General features: G+C 35.9%; 1 protein-coding gene across 3 annotated transcripts in view; it reads left to right on the top strand.

Moving 5' to 3' along the window:
- The window catches only part of AQR (aquarius intron-binding spliceosomal factor), a 116,063-nt gene that overhangs the window by 41,534 nt on the left and 58,042 nt on the right, over positions 1-16,487 (top strand). For all 3 annotated transcript variants that reach the window (XM_068548856.1, XM_068548853.1, XM_068548864.1), the window contains 7 exons: positions 328-469; positions 3,365-3,543; positions 7,051-7,218; positions 8,583-8,752; positions 12,068-12,309; positions 14,308-14,454; positions 15,244-15,313. In XM_068548856.1, the coding sequence (XP_068404957.1) occupies positions 328-469; positions 3,365-3,543; positions 7,051-7,218; positions 8,583-8,752; positions 12,068-12,309; positions 14,308-14,454; positions 15,244-15,313 (1,118 nt within the window). The remainder of the gene's footprint in view (positions 1-327; positions 470-3,364; positions 3,544-7,050; positions 7,219-8,582; positions 8,753-12,067; positions 12,310-14,307; positions 14,455-15,243; positions 15,314-16,487) is intronic.

Genomic DNA, 16,487 nt, shown 5'->3' with positions numbered 1-16,487 from the left:
GTGGTAAAGAAGAATTTTTAAACTACTTGTGTTAGTTTTAAGTGTCTTTAAATACTTTTTAGAAGCACTGTTTGCATATGAGTCATTGATGTGCAGATTACGTGTATTAATGAAATTCATCCTTTATTCCCAGTCTTAATAGATGGCATTTGTTAACTTGGTTTCAGTTTCTGTGTGGAAGTAAGAACACGACCTTATCAAATATGCTGTATTTTAGACACCATTAAACTAGATTCTTAACAAATTTGTGCTGCCTTGTTTTAATACATAAAGCAGATGTCTAATTAAAAAAAATAATTCAAATCTGGATGTTATTTTCCTTTTCAGGTTGTCTTGCTCTTCCCAAGTTGAATTTGCAGTTTTTGACTCTTCATGATTACCTCCTAAGGAACTTTAATCTCTTCCGCTTAGAATCAACTTATGAAATTAGGCAGGACATCGAGGATAGTGTCAGCAGAATGAAGCCATGGTTAGTAAATTGGTTCCACTTGCAATGAAGAGATGCAAACAGTGACTGACATACTTCTGTCAGAAACCTCACACGTGTAATTAGAAATAATATATCTGTCGTGAAGATGCCCTTTAAAATATGAGATACTTACTCTTTGAGAAGTTCTTGAATGTGAATTAGATATATCCAAAGTGCTAAAATAGAAAATATGTATCTGGGTCGTTGGAAGTGGGGCTGAGGGTAAGGGAAGAGAGGTCATTGTTCTGGGAAGTGGGGCGGGAGGGAGAAATGTAGGGGGGAGGAGGTTGGGCATTAGAAAAAGGGTAAAGAGGGAAGGGTATGGGCTGGCCAGCAGGCCTGTACTAGGCAGGGCAGTTTAAGTCCTGGGAGAAGCTTATGGTAAAGGGGTATTCTGTTACCCCAGCCGCTCTTGTGGCTGTCACCACTAGTCTCAGTCAGCCTCTCTGAAGGACCTGGCGGGAGATGAGGGGCATAGCTGAACACTGCACAGAGCGGAACATTGGAACATCTTCCCTGCCCTCCATCCATAGGTTGCCCTGAAGAGACTAAATCATCAGCATTTACTTTTAGGGCCTGTTGAGTAGGTTTCGTTATTTGAAGAACTTTTCTGCCTAAACTCAACTTTCCACCTGCTAGCCTCTGTCTGGAACTCCTTTAGCTAAGAAAAGACTTTCATTCTGTTGTAGGCAGCTCTGCATTATAAGATTTGTGAAGGTTCGTTTTGCTTTTTAGACATGACTAACCTTGGGTAAATGCCCTTCATTCACTATTTCATTCTAAGTATGAAATTATTGGAGATAAGTTATATATCACAGTTGACTGTAAATGGGTAAAATAATTCTGTAAAATGAATTTTCATTACATTCTTGTCACACCATGCATACATATGTACAATTATACTGCATTCTATGTGAAAAGCTTAACATATTTTGAGTGTGAACTGATTCAGGTATCTTCCAGGCTTCTCTCCTTACTAATTACAGAGAGCTGCATGGACACTGTGATTATGATGTTTTTTTCACTTCCATATTTTATTTCATACACAGTTCTAATTTTTAATTAATTATTATGTGAAAAGTTATTCTGGGTGAGAGTCTAAAACACAACAAAGTATTTTTGACTTAATAATCAGTTGAATCAGTGGGCAGGCTAGCGCTGTACAATTTGTATACCCACTAGCTGATGGTTTCTGCCCACAGCTTTGCTGAAATTATTGCCCATTGTTTGGACCCCAGGGGAGTGCTTGATTAGAAAGCTCCCTTACAATTTATGGTTACCTTGCACTTATATGCTCAGATTCTGGACCTAATTTTGGTCATTTTGCAAAGTAGGGACTTAGTAACTAGCAGCTCATCAAGTAGAATGCATTTATATTTTACTTAAATGCCAAATAAAGCAGTAATACTTGGAGTTCTTATGGTTTATTAATAAAATAATATTTTTTAATTATTTTCTGCTAGTGGAAGAAAATGTTACTTTTTGGAGATAACTGTTGGTAATAAATTTTTCTAAATTTTCATTCCTAATTGCCTATTATTGGAAACTGTTAAAAAATGAGATCTAAAGGGGTAAGGCTTCCTTCTGTTTCATGTCTTGAAGGTGGAAAAGTAGCAGAGGCATTTTTACTTATTGCGTAGTTCTAATCATTTTTCAGGCTGCTGAAACTACTGAGCAGTGTAAAAGAGGATGTGCTTATAAGGATCAGAAATCTATACTCTTTTAATGCCTCATGTTGCAGGTAGATTTTATAAAGGAGGAAAGAATTGGGGAGAGTAGATTAGTGGTTGCTTGGGAGTAGGAAGGGTTGACTGCATGTAGACAAGAGGGATCTTTTTAAAGTATGATGAAGATGTTCTAAAATTGGATTGTGGTGATGGATGCACAACTTTGTAAATTTACTAAAAGTTATTGTACATTTACAGAATGAATTTAATGGTATATAAACTATATTGTAGTAAAGTTGTGAAAAATGGGGGAGGTGATAGAAAGTTATTACAAAAGCTTTTAGACACAAGGTAATGCCTTTTAGAAATTGTTTTAATACTGACCAAGTCATTGGATTGCAGAACTTTTATTTTTAATTAGTTTCACTCTTTGATGTTATGAAGTTTTATAATTTTTTGTTGTTTACAAAAGCCTTTACTTAGGATATAGATTCTCTTTATCTTTGTAAGCATGTCATTTTTGGCAGTACTTTCCAATTTTGGAGTGTTGCTGCAGTTTTTATATTACAGATTTCCCAAATACACTATTTAATGTAAAAGCTAAAGCACCAATATAAGAAGAAAGAATGAATATTTGCTTGTTAGTGGTTCTGGTTATTACAACTAGCTTGATGATTCCCCACACTCCCATCCATAGCAGTGTCTTTTCAGTGTTTTAAATATTATGCCCGAAAGAAAGCATTTGCATAGATATTGTCATTTGCTTGTTTTTAATTTCTTAAAGTCTAACTTGTTCTAAAACATTTTTGAAGCAACTTATAGAAATATTTATAATACATAAGATAAAATGTAAACAGTTGAGGCTATCCTGATGAAGAGGGGAAGAGGGTAAGAATATAAAATAAAACTGAATGTGCTGGATTATTTCATTCTTTGACACAATGGCTCAGCTCTTACGTACATAGAGTTATATGTTTTTCTGGGGATGTGGGGGACATTCCTCTACTTCCCTTTCTTTTCTGGACCATGTTTGCCTGTTTCATCCTACCATATATACTTCCCAAATATTGAGACTTAGGGGTTTTTTTGAGTTTAGAAATAAGAGTTACTAATGTTAGGGCTTAAATACTAGCTAACCATGTATTCTTAGTTACTAGTTTAACTTGTCCAAAGTTGGGCAAAAGTTATTTTTTGCTTGGGTAATCAGTCTTCTGCTTCTGGTTTCCAGGCAGTCTGAGTATGGCGGGGTGGTATTCGGTGGCTGGGCGCGAATGGCCCAGCCCATCGTGGCGTTCACCGTGGTGGAGGTTGCCAAACCCAGCATAGGCGAGAACTGGCCAACCCGGGTTCGCGCAGACGTCACCATCCATCTGAACGTCAGAGACCACATCAGAGATGAGTGGGAAGGTAACTTTGCCTTTCAAGAAGTGGTCACCTTTTGCTTTTTCAATTTATAGACTTTGGCTTAGAGCATTAGCAGAGCACATTCACCAGATACTGCCCTTGTAAATTTATTAAATTTTATCTTTAAAATTTGTTTTAAAGAATGGCAATTGATTTATAGTTATTACTAGTAAAAATACCAAAGCTCATACAAGAATAATTACATACCTTAATACTCTGATAAAGAGCATAAAATAGCACGTATATCAGTGTTTTGAAAATTGCAGTTGGCAGAGCTGAGAGGAGAGCATTTTAAATCGTAAAATTTAGGAGGATAATGTTTATGAATTTATAGGATCACTATAAAAAGAATAAAATATTTGTGTTCAGAAAAGAAAGGGGGGAAACCCACATATAACTTGCACACATGCAAAGCAAGTAAGGAAAATTGGTATTTTTAAGAGATAAAAGCAGCCAAAGTAAAGTGAATAGGGATGTTATTACAATTTGTGGAAAATACAGATGCAAAATCAAAATTAGACAAACTCAAAGCAACTCAGAAAGAAGCAATAGTTTATTTGTACCAAAGAGAAGAAGTCAGATAAAAAAAATCAGTGAAACCAAATGTATTCAAGGATAAATAATAATTGCAGGAAAGTTATTTTCCCTATTCTTTACTAAGCAAGATTTTAGGGATGGGAGTTCTATGTCACAATTTTATTTAGAGGCAGATATGTTCTAAGTTACTAAGTCAAATGGAGTTAAAACATCAATACCACCTGTGCCAGAAATGACACGTAAACTGATTTTTAATTGGCACTTTTGTATTTTTCTCCCAGCTGTCTATGAGAGCTCTTGCTGCCCCATTATGAGAAACAGGAGCTGGTGGGTTTTATCTCCTTCTACCTTCTTGGCATGCCAGAAGGAAAGGGATGGTCCCTTAATGGATCAGTTTTCAGAAATTATTGCTCTCGATATAGCTGTTTATAACCATAGGGACTGTATGATATATTTATCAAATAATTCTGAAGGAATCCAGCAACAAAGCTGGCCAAATGTTTAACATATGGCCACCATAGTTGGTATAGTTTGTGACAGATTGTTTTTGTGGCTCTTGTATCCTTCAAAATTGTTCAAATCTGGTGCATTACACATCTAGAATAATATGTACCTTTATTATTGCTGAATTGTGAGAAAGTCATTCAGTTGCTGAAGAAGGTTTTACATTTATTGCCCCTTGGAGCTTAAAGAGGTGTTAAAATAAACACCGTTTTATGTAGTGGGTAATGAACTGAAATAACTTATTGGCCACCCCTAGAAGCAATGATGGCTAGAAGTAAAACCTGAAGGGAAAAAAAGACCCTTTGTTTGTAGAAATGTATAGATGACAGATGACAAGCCTGCATTATGGTGTTAAGGAAAAAAAAGGATTTGTTACCCCAAACCCCTTACGAGTCTCTTACCTCCATTACTTTGGAGACTGGTAATCAGAAGGCCATCAAATAGTCTCTCTTGTTTTTTTAAACATAGGCCTCTGGTAGATGAGAAATAGAATGGGTAAATTTTGATGGGCAAGATAGGGAACAGTAGGGTATTGTAGGACAAGCCATTCATCCGGGGCATGGTGGGGAGAAGAGTGTTTCCTGGGAGGCCAGAGCCAAAATGCAGGCCCTTTATTGATTCCAGATAGAGCAACCAAGTAAAAAATGAGAGGGAGGTTCTGTAAATAGCAAGGAATACTGTCCTGTAAAAACAGAAAATTTTTGAAGAATTTAAGCTAAATACTGTAAAACATTGTTGTCACTTCAAGAAGGTGTGAAGCTCGGGCCCTTATCTTCTCCATTACCCCATTTAAAATTAAGGAAACAGAATTAGTGAAACTGAAATGTTGGATTCTGCCCTAGAAGGCACAGCCAGGAGTAAATGCAAATGGTTGAAAGGAGAGTTCAGCTTATTGTAATACAGGTATTTTTAATGTGGATGTAAGACGTCCCACAGCATCCCTCTGTGATGCCAAAAGGTAACATTGGTAGGGATTAAATTACTTCTCAGGCCCACTTCTTTGGCTCTGAGACTGGGAAGTTTTAATGAGTTGTGCAGATCAGAAGTCATATAGGCGGTACAACTCACATAGTAGATCATTTCCCCTTAGTTTGCATTGTTCTCCTGCTTCTTTGCATAGAATTTGTTGGGAAGTAAACAATCAAGTCATAATTATGAATCAGTTACTATTTCTAGCACACTTAAACCCTATTCCATATTGAAACAAACCAGAATGGTGCTAATACTATAAGTAAAGCACTCACATGGCTGATTTGATTTAGTTGTATCTCTTATTACCAAGGTTATGAGCAAGCAGACTGTTTAAATTTGCATTTATACTATACAATGACTAACAGAAGTGACTCGGGGGACTTCCCTGGTGGCACAGAGGTTAAGAATCCGCCTGCCAATGCAGGGGACACGGGTTCCAGCCCTGGTCCGGGAAGATCCCACATGCTGTGGAGCACCTAAGCCTGTGCGCCACAACTACTGGGTCTGCGCTCTAGAGCCTGTGAACCACAACTACTGAGCCCACGTGCCACAACTGCTGAAGCCTGTGTGCCTAGAGCCCGTGCTCTGCAACAAAGAGAGGCCACCACAATTAGAAGCCTGCATACCACAACGAAGAGTAGCCCCCGCTCACTGCAACTAGAGAAAGCCCGCGCGCAGCAACAAAGACCCAACACAGCCAAAAATTAAATAAATAAATAAAGAAAGAAAACTAAAGAAAAAAATGAATCGGGGGAAAAAATTGAAGATTAAGTGGTGTAACATTACGTGCTGTGTGGTCTAATTTTGTGTCCCTCGTCTTCCAGTGTGTACTTTTAATAGAGCTGGGAATCCAGTTGAATCCATTATTTGAGCCAATGACTGAGAAACTACAGACTTTGGCACAAGTCTCCTCCTTCTTGACATTTGCTTATAAAAATTTCAGCATTTGCCAACTGAAGCAATATATAATTCAGCTGTCTTCTCAAGATGCTATCTATAAACAATGCTTTTGTGCCTTGATGAATTATTCTAGACTTGACCTCTTCTGGTGAAATACAGTTAGACTGTTGTTGAAATGACACTGATGGATAATTTAAACTGATGTTAGAAACCTGCTAAATACGCTATGGATGGATTATATGCCAACCATATTTTTGGTTACTTATTAAGAATGTTATAAATAAGAATGATGACAAGCATCCAGTTTTGGAGCTGTAGCATGATCTGGAGGACTTATTCAGTAATGTATATACGGCATAAAAGTTTCTAATTTTAATATAAAGAGAAATTTTTATTTAATTATTGCTGTCAAACATTGAGTATTGAAGGTTATAGGAAAACCCGTAATTGTATTACAAAGCGCATGTAATCATTGATCACCTCTGATATTTTAAATGTTTTTAATACCTTTTCAAAAGATAAGAGGATGAGAATTTGCCAACAGGAGACAAAGCAGTGTCATTCTAATAAGTGAAAATGTCTTTTGTGTTTTACTAGGACTTCGGAAGCATGATGTATGCTTTTTAATCACTGTGCGTCCCACAAAACCTTATGGTACCAAGTTTGACCGGAGGAGACCTTTTATTGAACAGGTTGGCCTGGTTTATGTCAGAGGCTGTGAAATCCAGGGCATGCTGGATGATAAAGGGCGTGTCATTGAAGACGGTATGGTGATCTGTATTTTTGAAAGAGTGTGTATACATAATGATAAATTTCTTTGCCTTTTTTCCTTTTTGTGTCCTAGGTGATTTATTTCAGTTGTTTTATATACTAAATCAACACAAAGAATTATATATAGAAGTGTGTAGGGTACCTACCACCTGGTTTTAGAAATAAATAATATGGTTTCTAAACTTCTGTTTTAGATATTGGACAGGATCTTTTGAAATTGCCTATATTTAAAATTCTTCCTTATATGATACTTTACAATATTGCTTTCAAAAACCTCTAAGCACCTCTTATAGTTGTTCAGTGATATATTTTTCTAATTTTTCCTTTTTAAGTTTTACTGATTTGATTCATGATAGCAGTGGTTCTCAAATGGAAACAGCACTACCCTGTGTTTCAGAATACATGGTGGTATGTCATATGACTGGGGTAGAGGAAGAGGATGGTGAGCTATTGGGGTTTGATGGATGGGGGTCCGGGATGTTGAGTATCTAAGCAGAACTGTCTTCTAGAAGGAACTGTCCTGCCCAAGATGCCAGCATTACCCTATTTAGAAACGCAGTTTGATTTCTTAGACTTAACTGATTGTTTTTTGAAATTCTTTCTTTTGTTGTCCTGACTTTTTTGATAATACTTACTATTAAATTATAACTGCATCTGTGTCCAGTGCTTATTTTACAATTTGTTTATGAAACTTCTCTCAGAACTTGAATCAGCTTCTACTACCCGTGATTTCAAGATCAAATCATTGCTAAGGGGCTGAAAATTAGGCTACTCTTATCACTAGAGTAAAAGAAAATAGGAGAAGAGAATGGAGGACAGGTAGAATAAACATAAGGCCACGTCATGGGACCAGAGTTGGAGGTCTAAGGCAAAAAGAGAGGAGAGAGGGCAAAGGGGCAAGAAAAAGCCTCTGAGCTTTCAGCCATTAGTATATGAAATTTCCTGTTATACTAGTGATGTTACACATGGAATGTGGAAGGACATAAAGAGTAATCAGCCGAGTACCTACTACATGTAAGGCAATAGGAGGAGCTATGAGTAACTGACACAAGTAAAGTTCTTTGACCTCTAAGGATCCTATTCTAGTTGAGGGCATACACAAATAATTGCAATTCATGGCATGGCACCATAAACATCACAAGACTGTTCTGGGAAGAAATAGTGACAGTTTAGAGAAAGGAGAAAATATTTTCAGCTTGGAACTCAAAATGGATGAGTGGAAGGCATTCTATTTGGGGGAATTGCTGGAGTTAAATATGGACACTTTACTCATCATTTCTGGAAAAGGAATTCTGCTAACTTACTATGATATTTGAAAAGAATATATTTCATTTAACAAACTTTAAAAAAATGTCTAGGACCTGAACCCAGACCCAATCTTAGAGGAGAATCAAGGACATTTAGAGTGTTTTTGGATCCAAACCAGTATCAACAAGATATGACCAATACGATACAAAATGGAGCAGAAGATGTGTATGAAACTTTCAATATAATAATGAGGAGAAAACCGAAGGAAAATAACTTTAAGGTAATTTGGGGGCTGTCAACTAAAAGTAGTATTTCATAATTTGAATAACTTTTAAGACATAAATATATAGATCCTAGGTTAAAAAAGATTTGTTAGAATAACGATCACTGCTTTTGTTTAGATTCTAAACAAATCTCTTAAATTCTTAACATATAGATTAAATCTAAAAACTTAAGTAAATTTATTTGCTAAATCTTACTTTTTCTTTTGATGAGTTTGGAAACTTAAAATATAAATTAATCCAGGTGTTATTTTAAAAATCAGCCTCCCTTCTTGCTTTTTGTATATTAGATACTCAGTTTATGCTTCAGTCTGAGATGAAGAAAACTGCTTGTTTGTTTACTGAGACTTCTTTTTTAAATCAAATGTAGGTGTATTTTCAAATTACTTTAAGAGTACAGATGTGGAACCTCAGGGTTCTAAATTACTCTGTGATATTTTGTATTTATACTTTACTCATTAGTGGGAGAAGGGAAGTTTGGGGGCTAGAGAGTTTTACCTTTATAATAACTTTATGGAGAGAAAAGGAGTTTTAGTAAGGAAGAATTTGGAAGTATTATTTGAAACTATATTATAAAACTTAAACATTGAGCAGTTCTAGCATGTGATAACACTAGCTTTTGCACAAATGCCTTTCTTTTCTCTCTCCCCCAAAACAGTGCTTCTTATACATCATCACTTTATTACCGTTTTTAAAAAAAGAAAATCTCATATACAAAGGAATTTATTTTCTATCTCACACTCCACATCCAATCCATCAATCAGTCTAATTACCTCACCACCTCCACCGATGCCATGTGCAGGACACCTTCATGTCTCACATGCCTGCTTCTCTTCTTGACTGCTCCTCCCCTTCTACTCTTCTCCACATAGTGACTGAATGTGAATTATACCTTGGTACCCCTGTTCACACCCTTTAGTGGTCTCCCATCGCAGTAGAAAGTTGTTACCGTAATCCAAAAGTCCAATTATTATCTGTCCTCTGGCTGCCTCTCCAACACCATTTTCTAACACTTTTTCCTTCTTCACTCCATGCCAATCACACTGACACTTTTGCTCCTCTTTAATAATGCAGGCTTCCGTACGTGGTATTTCCGCTTACCTAGACAGTCTTCTCCCAGGTATCTACATGGTTTTTTCTTTCACTTTACATGGGCAGCTCTGTTTAAATGTCACCTCCTAAGAGAAGTCCTCTCTGACAACCTTATCTAAAGTAGCATTTCCCTTTCTCATCGTTCCTTATCCAATTATCTTTATTTTTCCTCACAGCTTTTATTATACCTGATGATTATATATTTGTTAGTTATCTGACTTTAGAAGGACTTTATATTTGTTATTTCTCTGGCATTAGAATGCAAACTTATGCTGGCAGGGCCTCTGTTTGGTCTGTCTCTGTTTTATTGCTCAGTAATGAGTGAATTTCAGTTAGTTTACTAAAAGAAAAATAGTTCCTTTCTTATAGTCATTTCTTTCACCATTTTATTTAATGTCTGTTGTGTGTCTAGTATTGTAATAAGTTATATGGAGCTAATAAAGATGAGTAAGACACAGCTTATACCTTTAGGGAGCTTAGACTACTAATAAGAGAAGTTAGAAATATAAACAGGTAACTACTGTGAAAGGTTTGCAGTCATAAGAAGGATGCATGGAAGTTCAAAAGAGGCATTCAGTTTCTGATTCAAGGAAGAGAGGGAATGATTAACTTGCCTATGTTGGGAAAAGGAAGAACACTCTTTTGGTATCTTTGGTGTTTCACTGTATAGCTGGGCAACATCCCTCATCTATTTCCTTCTCTCTTTCAGTATCCTGTCCTAACCCGGATACTCTACCTCTTGCCTAAGTAGTTGCATTAAATAGCCTCCTGTGTCTCTACTCTTATTCTCCTCATAGTCAGTCACCTGTTTTACATTCACTTCTACTGATCATTTCACTCTGCTTCTCAAAACATTTCTGTGACTATCCATTAATGGTGGAATAAGCTCTTCCACAAATCTTTTACTTGAACTAAATTGAAATGCCACTGTCCTGCTTGAAACCTTTCCTAATGTCAAAAGTCTCCACTACATCCATTTCTCACCCACTTTGAACTGTATTCCTATTGTATTTTGTAATATTCTTTACAATTTGCCACTTTCTGCTGCTTTGTATCATTGTGAAAGACATATTGTATCTCCCTACTAGAATCGTAATTACCTTAGGGAGTAGAGCCCTCATCTGGGGGCTCCATTATGTGAACATACTCATTTATCTGTCCATCTTTCCATTTACCTATCCTGTATTTAAGCTGTTCTAGATCCCTGCTCTCATTGGAAATTGTATTCTGATGGGGTTTAGACAAATGATAAACAAGTAACCAGTTCTCTAATGACTAAGAGAATTTTAGGTAGAGGTAAGTGCAAGAAAATAAAATAAGGCAATATAAGTGTGATTAACATACACTATCCTGTTATTTTATTACCTTGTTAGATGTATAGCATTTATGATATAAAAATGTCTGGTTTGGTTATTTTATTCTTTGAAATTAATAGCCTAGCCTTCTGATTTCCATATGTGGCATAGATCACTTTGTTGAAATAATTATTGGAAAGTTTAAGAATTTGCCTTAGCTTTTAGCAATTACTCTTGACAATGTATACATTAACTGCTATAATGACCTTTTATTGTAGTTCTGATTCTTTCATTCTGAAATTTTGACGTTTCATTTTTATCATTGTTCACTTTATTTTTTATTTCTTTTTTCTAGCAATGTTAATTTTAGTATTTCTAAATCGTGGTGTGTTTCACAATCGAGGCATACATTAATGTGCCTCTGGTTGTATGTGGTCTTAGCATTGAGGAACTATGGGCTATAAAGAGGAGAAAACTCCAGTAATTTCTAAGAGGAAGCATTTTTTTAAGGGTTTGCTCTATAGTGGTCTATAATTATAGACCACATCAGGTCTATAATGTGTAGACCTGATCAGATTTTCATCCTGCTCAACAGAAGTCAAGTGGTAAACTCATCTATGACATTCTGTCTAAATGAACTACTAATGGATAAACTGTTCTTGCTAAGTTTGGTCTTTTGTTTAACTCAGTGTATGGTATCAGCTGAAAATATAGCTGTTGATTCAGTCTAGCCAAGCACCTGTCAGCAGAAAATAGCTTCTTGCCCTGAAACACTCAGGAATTCTGGTTAGTGCAGCCCGCTCGGCATTCCATTGAAGTGCAAATGTTTGAGATGTCTTCTCCACAAAATCCGTTCGGCATTCCATTGAAGTGCAAATGTTTGAGATGTCTTCTCCACAAAATCCGTTTTTGTCCTCTTACTGACAGGCTGTGCTGGAGACGATTCGGAACCTGATGAATACTGATTGTGTGGTACCTGACTGGCTGCATGACATCATTTTAGGTTACGGGGATCCAAGTAGTGCACATTATTCCAAAATGCCCAATCAGATCGCCACCCTTGATTTCAATGATACGTTTTTCTCCATTGAGCATTTAAAAACCAGCTTTCCCGGTCATAATGTTAAAGTAACTGTGGATGACCCAGCTCTACAGATACCCCCTTTCAGGTAAAGTCAAAACTGGATATACTCCTTTTAAGCTTTCTGTAGTCAGTCTGAGTTAGGCCATCAGGACTGTAGCTAAAGTAAGTTTTGAGCATCATATCTGGGTTATGTTTGGGTAGTCTTTACCCTCACCATATAATCACTGGGATAAATTTATGTTATTTGACTCTGTTTCTAATTCTTTGTGTAGTAGCTATTTTAAGACCACAGTGAAAGTAGCCTCATGTCTTACAAGGGTTCAGTAAATGCTTTTTGTCTGAAGAGTACTATATAAACGTAGTTGTAGTGTTTGACTGAAGAAATATGTGCTAATGAATACACATAGCCATGTGATTTTGAACTTTCTTTTGTTTTAGGAAAAAATTCTCTTTTTTTCTTTTAACCCTGATTGCTTTTACAAATTTTAAATATTCATAATATAGTTATACTCAAAGGAGCTTTGGTTTAATTTGAGTAGAAAAAGAACAAAGTACCTGAAGTGCTGATTGCTTCATGAATTCCGTCATATGGATTAGTGGCGAAGCACTAAGTATACCTTGGTGGTAGCAGAGGACTTAATTACTTTCTTAGTTGCGAATTAGAACGTTTTTAGTTAACTGTTATATATAAATATAATAATTCTGCATATTTAAAAGCATGTATGCTTTATAACTCCCAAACCTAGTCTTCCTCCGTACTTTCCTCATCTTGTTAATGGCAAAATCATCTTGAAATCTCAGCAATGTTTTGTAATCTTTCTGTTCCCATAACTCCTGCTGTGTCTTACACATTCTGCCTTAAAGGTACATTTTTTTTCAAATGTCAGTCCTGACTGCTACCTCTCTAAACCCTCAACACTTCAGTCTTTATAATGGCAATGTCTTTGCTCCCTCTGTCTCCTTGCTTAAACCCATTACATGCCTTACTGCTAGAGTCATTCCACTGTCTAACTAAAAATTTGATTTTTCCTGTTGCTTATCAGAATAAGAGCTGACCATTTAGCTTCTTTGGTTCTTAGCTTTTTTTTTTTTTCTTTTTTTTTTTTTTTTTGGTATTGTCTGTTTTTTCAGAATGTGAACAAAGACTGGAAAAAGTACAGAGAGAGAATTAATTTTTTAGTTTAATTTTAGGGTATTCATCGACTTCCTCAGGTACCTATGGGAAGTTGCCTCCTGAGGTTTCCCTGACCCCAGGCTAAGAACTTCTGCCTTAAAGGCTTGATATTCCAAAGGTGTCAGAACAAGGCTCCAGCCTTTCTCTCTAGCCTTATTTTCTCTATTGTATCCTACACTTCAGCGGAACTGGCTCCTTCTTTCTTCCTGGAATGTCTTTTGAAATTCATTTTAGATGCCACCTTTCCCATAAAGCCTTTTCTGATTAAATGAAGGACAGTGTGTAAGGCACTTTACAGTGCATGTGCCGTAAGTATATAAATTTTCTTTTGTGAACATGCTAAGTGAAAGAAGCCAGACAGAAGAAAACAAATATTGTATGATTCCATTTACATGAAATGTCCAGAATAGGACAATATAAAGACAGACTGATTGCCAGAGGCTGGGTTTAGGTTGGAATACAGAGTGACTACTTAATTGCATTGGGTTTCCTTTGGACTGATTGAAATATTCTGGCATTAGAGAGTAGTGATGACTATACAACATTGTGAATGTACTAAAACCCATTGAATTGAACCTTTAAAATGGTAAATTTTATATTATGTGAGTATTACTCCAATTAAAAAATAGTTAATTATTTCCCCTAAAAAAAACAAAGTAAATATATAAATAAGTGTTTCTTCTTTGATTCTCCTTTAATCAGATGACTTTTTCTTAATCTAAACACCCTTAACTACATTTTAATGCTTTTAAATATACTTTTTTCAAAATTTATATGCAGATAGTAAGTTCCTTTAAACTATAAATGCTTCTTACTCATCTGATTATCCTCTGTACAATGTCATGCACAAGATAGGTGCTTGGTAAATTGTTGTTAATTGTAAAGATGAACAAGGTTTTGGTCTTATAGGATAACTTTTCCAGTAAGAAGTGGAAAGGGGAAGAAAAGGAAAGATGCAGAGAAGGAAGATGAAGACACTGAAGAGGCAAAAACCTTAATTGTTGAACCTCATGTTATTCCTAATAGAGGTCCTTATCCTTACAACCAGCCCAAACGGTAATTTCACTATTTCTGCTAATTGTAATAATGAATAATAGTTTGCTATTTCAAGTGGATTAGTAATATTTAAAAATTTTTCTGATTTTAAAAATTATTTAGAAACTTCTGTTTCTGGACCCTGTTTACTTCTCTTCTGTTAGTTTTGGCCATTTGTAGTAATATTTTTGGCCACTCTGTAGTAATATTTCAAAAAGAAACACTTTCAGGTACTATGAGAAATAAATATTAGCAGTCTACCTTAATGTGAGCACAGGGTTCTTACTTCATGACCATGTGTTGCATTTAGCAGCTACCCTTGTGCTTGTGTGCCATGACTAATAAAGTGGCATTGTATTTGGTGTTAGATTTGGAACTAGAATTTTGACACTCCTGTTAAGATCTGGGCTGGGCTAAACATATTGAAAAATAACTGTAGTCTTTTCTTTCCACAAAATTCATTCAGTTTTAATTGGTCTGTGGAGGGGCGGAGGTAAAGAGAGTCATTCAGAAGAGATTGGGTCAGCCATGTAGGATGTAAAGTTCTTGAGATCTGCTGTGCAACATTGGGCTTATAGTTAACAACACTGTACTGTACATTTAAAATTTGTTAAGAGGGTATATCTTATTTTATGTACTTTTTACTGCACACACACCCACAGAAAGGGCTGGATTGGGAGAAGGAAGAAATTGGGAAACAAGGGGCAAATATAGAGCAAATGTTCAGACCTCTGGTCATTGTTGTCTAAATTCTTACTAACGTCATCCATCTTTATTTTTAACAAACTTCTTATCAACTCTTATTTGCAGGAATACAATTCAGTTCACTCATACACAGATAGAGGCCATCCGTGCTGGAATGCAGCCTGGGCTAACTATGGTAAGAGAGTTACTGTTCTGCAAGTTCTTAAATGGATTCAGACTAGAAGTGTCAGATTTTCAGAGTGTATTCTGTTTTAAGCCCAAAAACCCAACTGAATTAAGTGTTTATAAGTAATTGTGGCATCTTATGTGTATGGACGCTACTCATTTCAACGTTCATAAATAAAGTTTTGTTAGAACCTCGCTGTGGCCATTCATTTATGTATTGCCTATAGCCATTTTTGTGCTACCACAGCAGAGTTTAAGTACTTGCAGCAGAGACTGTATGGGCCACAAAGAGTAAAATGTTTACTTGCTGGCCCTGTACAGAAAAAGTCTGTCGACAATGATTTAGAAATGTGTTTAATTTCCAAGTATTTGAAGGTTTTCCTGTTGTCTTCCAGTTACTGATTTCTGGTCTAAGTCCATTATGGTCAGAGAACATACTTTCTATGATTTCAATTTTTTAAAATTTATTAAGGTTTGTTTTATGGCCCAGGATATGATCTATTGGTGAATATTCCGTGTGCACTTGAAAAGAATGTGTGTTCTGTTGTCTTGGGTGGAGTGTCCTGTTTATGTCAATGAGATCCATTTGGTTGATGCTGTTATCCAGTACTTCTCTATCGCTGATGGTATTCCACCTACTGTTGCTGTTACTGACTGAGAGAGGAGTATTGAAGTCTCCAACTATTATTGTGAATTTGTTTCTCCTTTCAGTTCTGTACATTTTTGCTTCATGTATTTTAAAGCTTTATGGATATGTACATACACTTTCAGGGTTGTTGTGTCTTCTTGGTGAACTGACACTTTTGTCATGTATAATGTCTATCTTCATCACTGGTAATTTTCTTTACTCTAAAGTCTACTTTGATATTAATATAGCCACCACAGCTTTCTTTTGATTAGTGTTTACATGATATATCTTTTCCCATCAGTTTACTTCTAACCTACTTATTATATTTGAAGTGAGTTCCTTATAGACATCATATAGTTGGTGCATGTTTTTTTTTCTCCATTCTGACAAGTCTCTGCTTTTAATTGGTGTGTTCAGTCCATTTACACTTAATGTACTTATTAATGTGTTTGGGTTTAGGCCTACCATTTTATTATTTGTTTTATGTTTGTTCCCTTTTTTGTGTGTTCCTGTTTCCCTTTTCCTGCCTTCTTCTGAGTTATTTGGATAGTTTTTA

The sequence above is a fragment of the Eschrichtius robustus genome, chromosome 1 (genome assembly GCF_028021215.1).
Source record: "Eschrichtius robustus isolate mEscRob2 chromosome 1, mEscRob2.pri, whole genome shotgun sequence".
Lineage (NCBI taxonomy): Eukaryota > Metazoa > Chordata > Mammalia > Artiodactyla > Eschrichtiidae > Eschrichtius > Eschrichtius robustus.
This window is presented reverse-complemented; position numbering and strand designations above follow the sequence as displayed.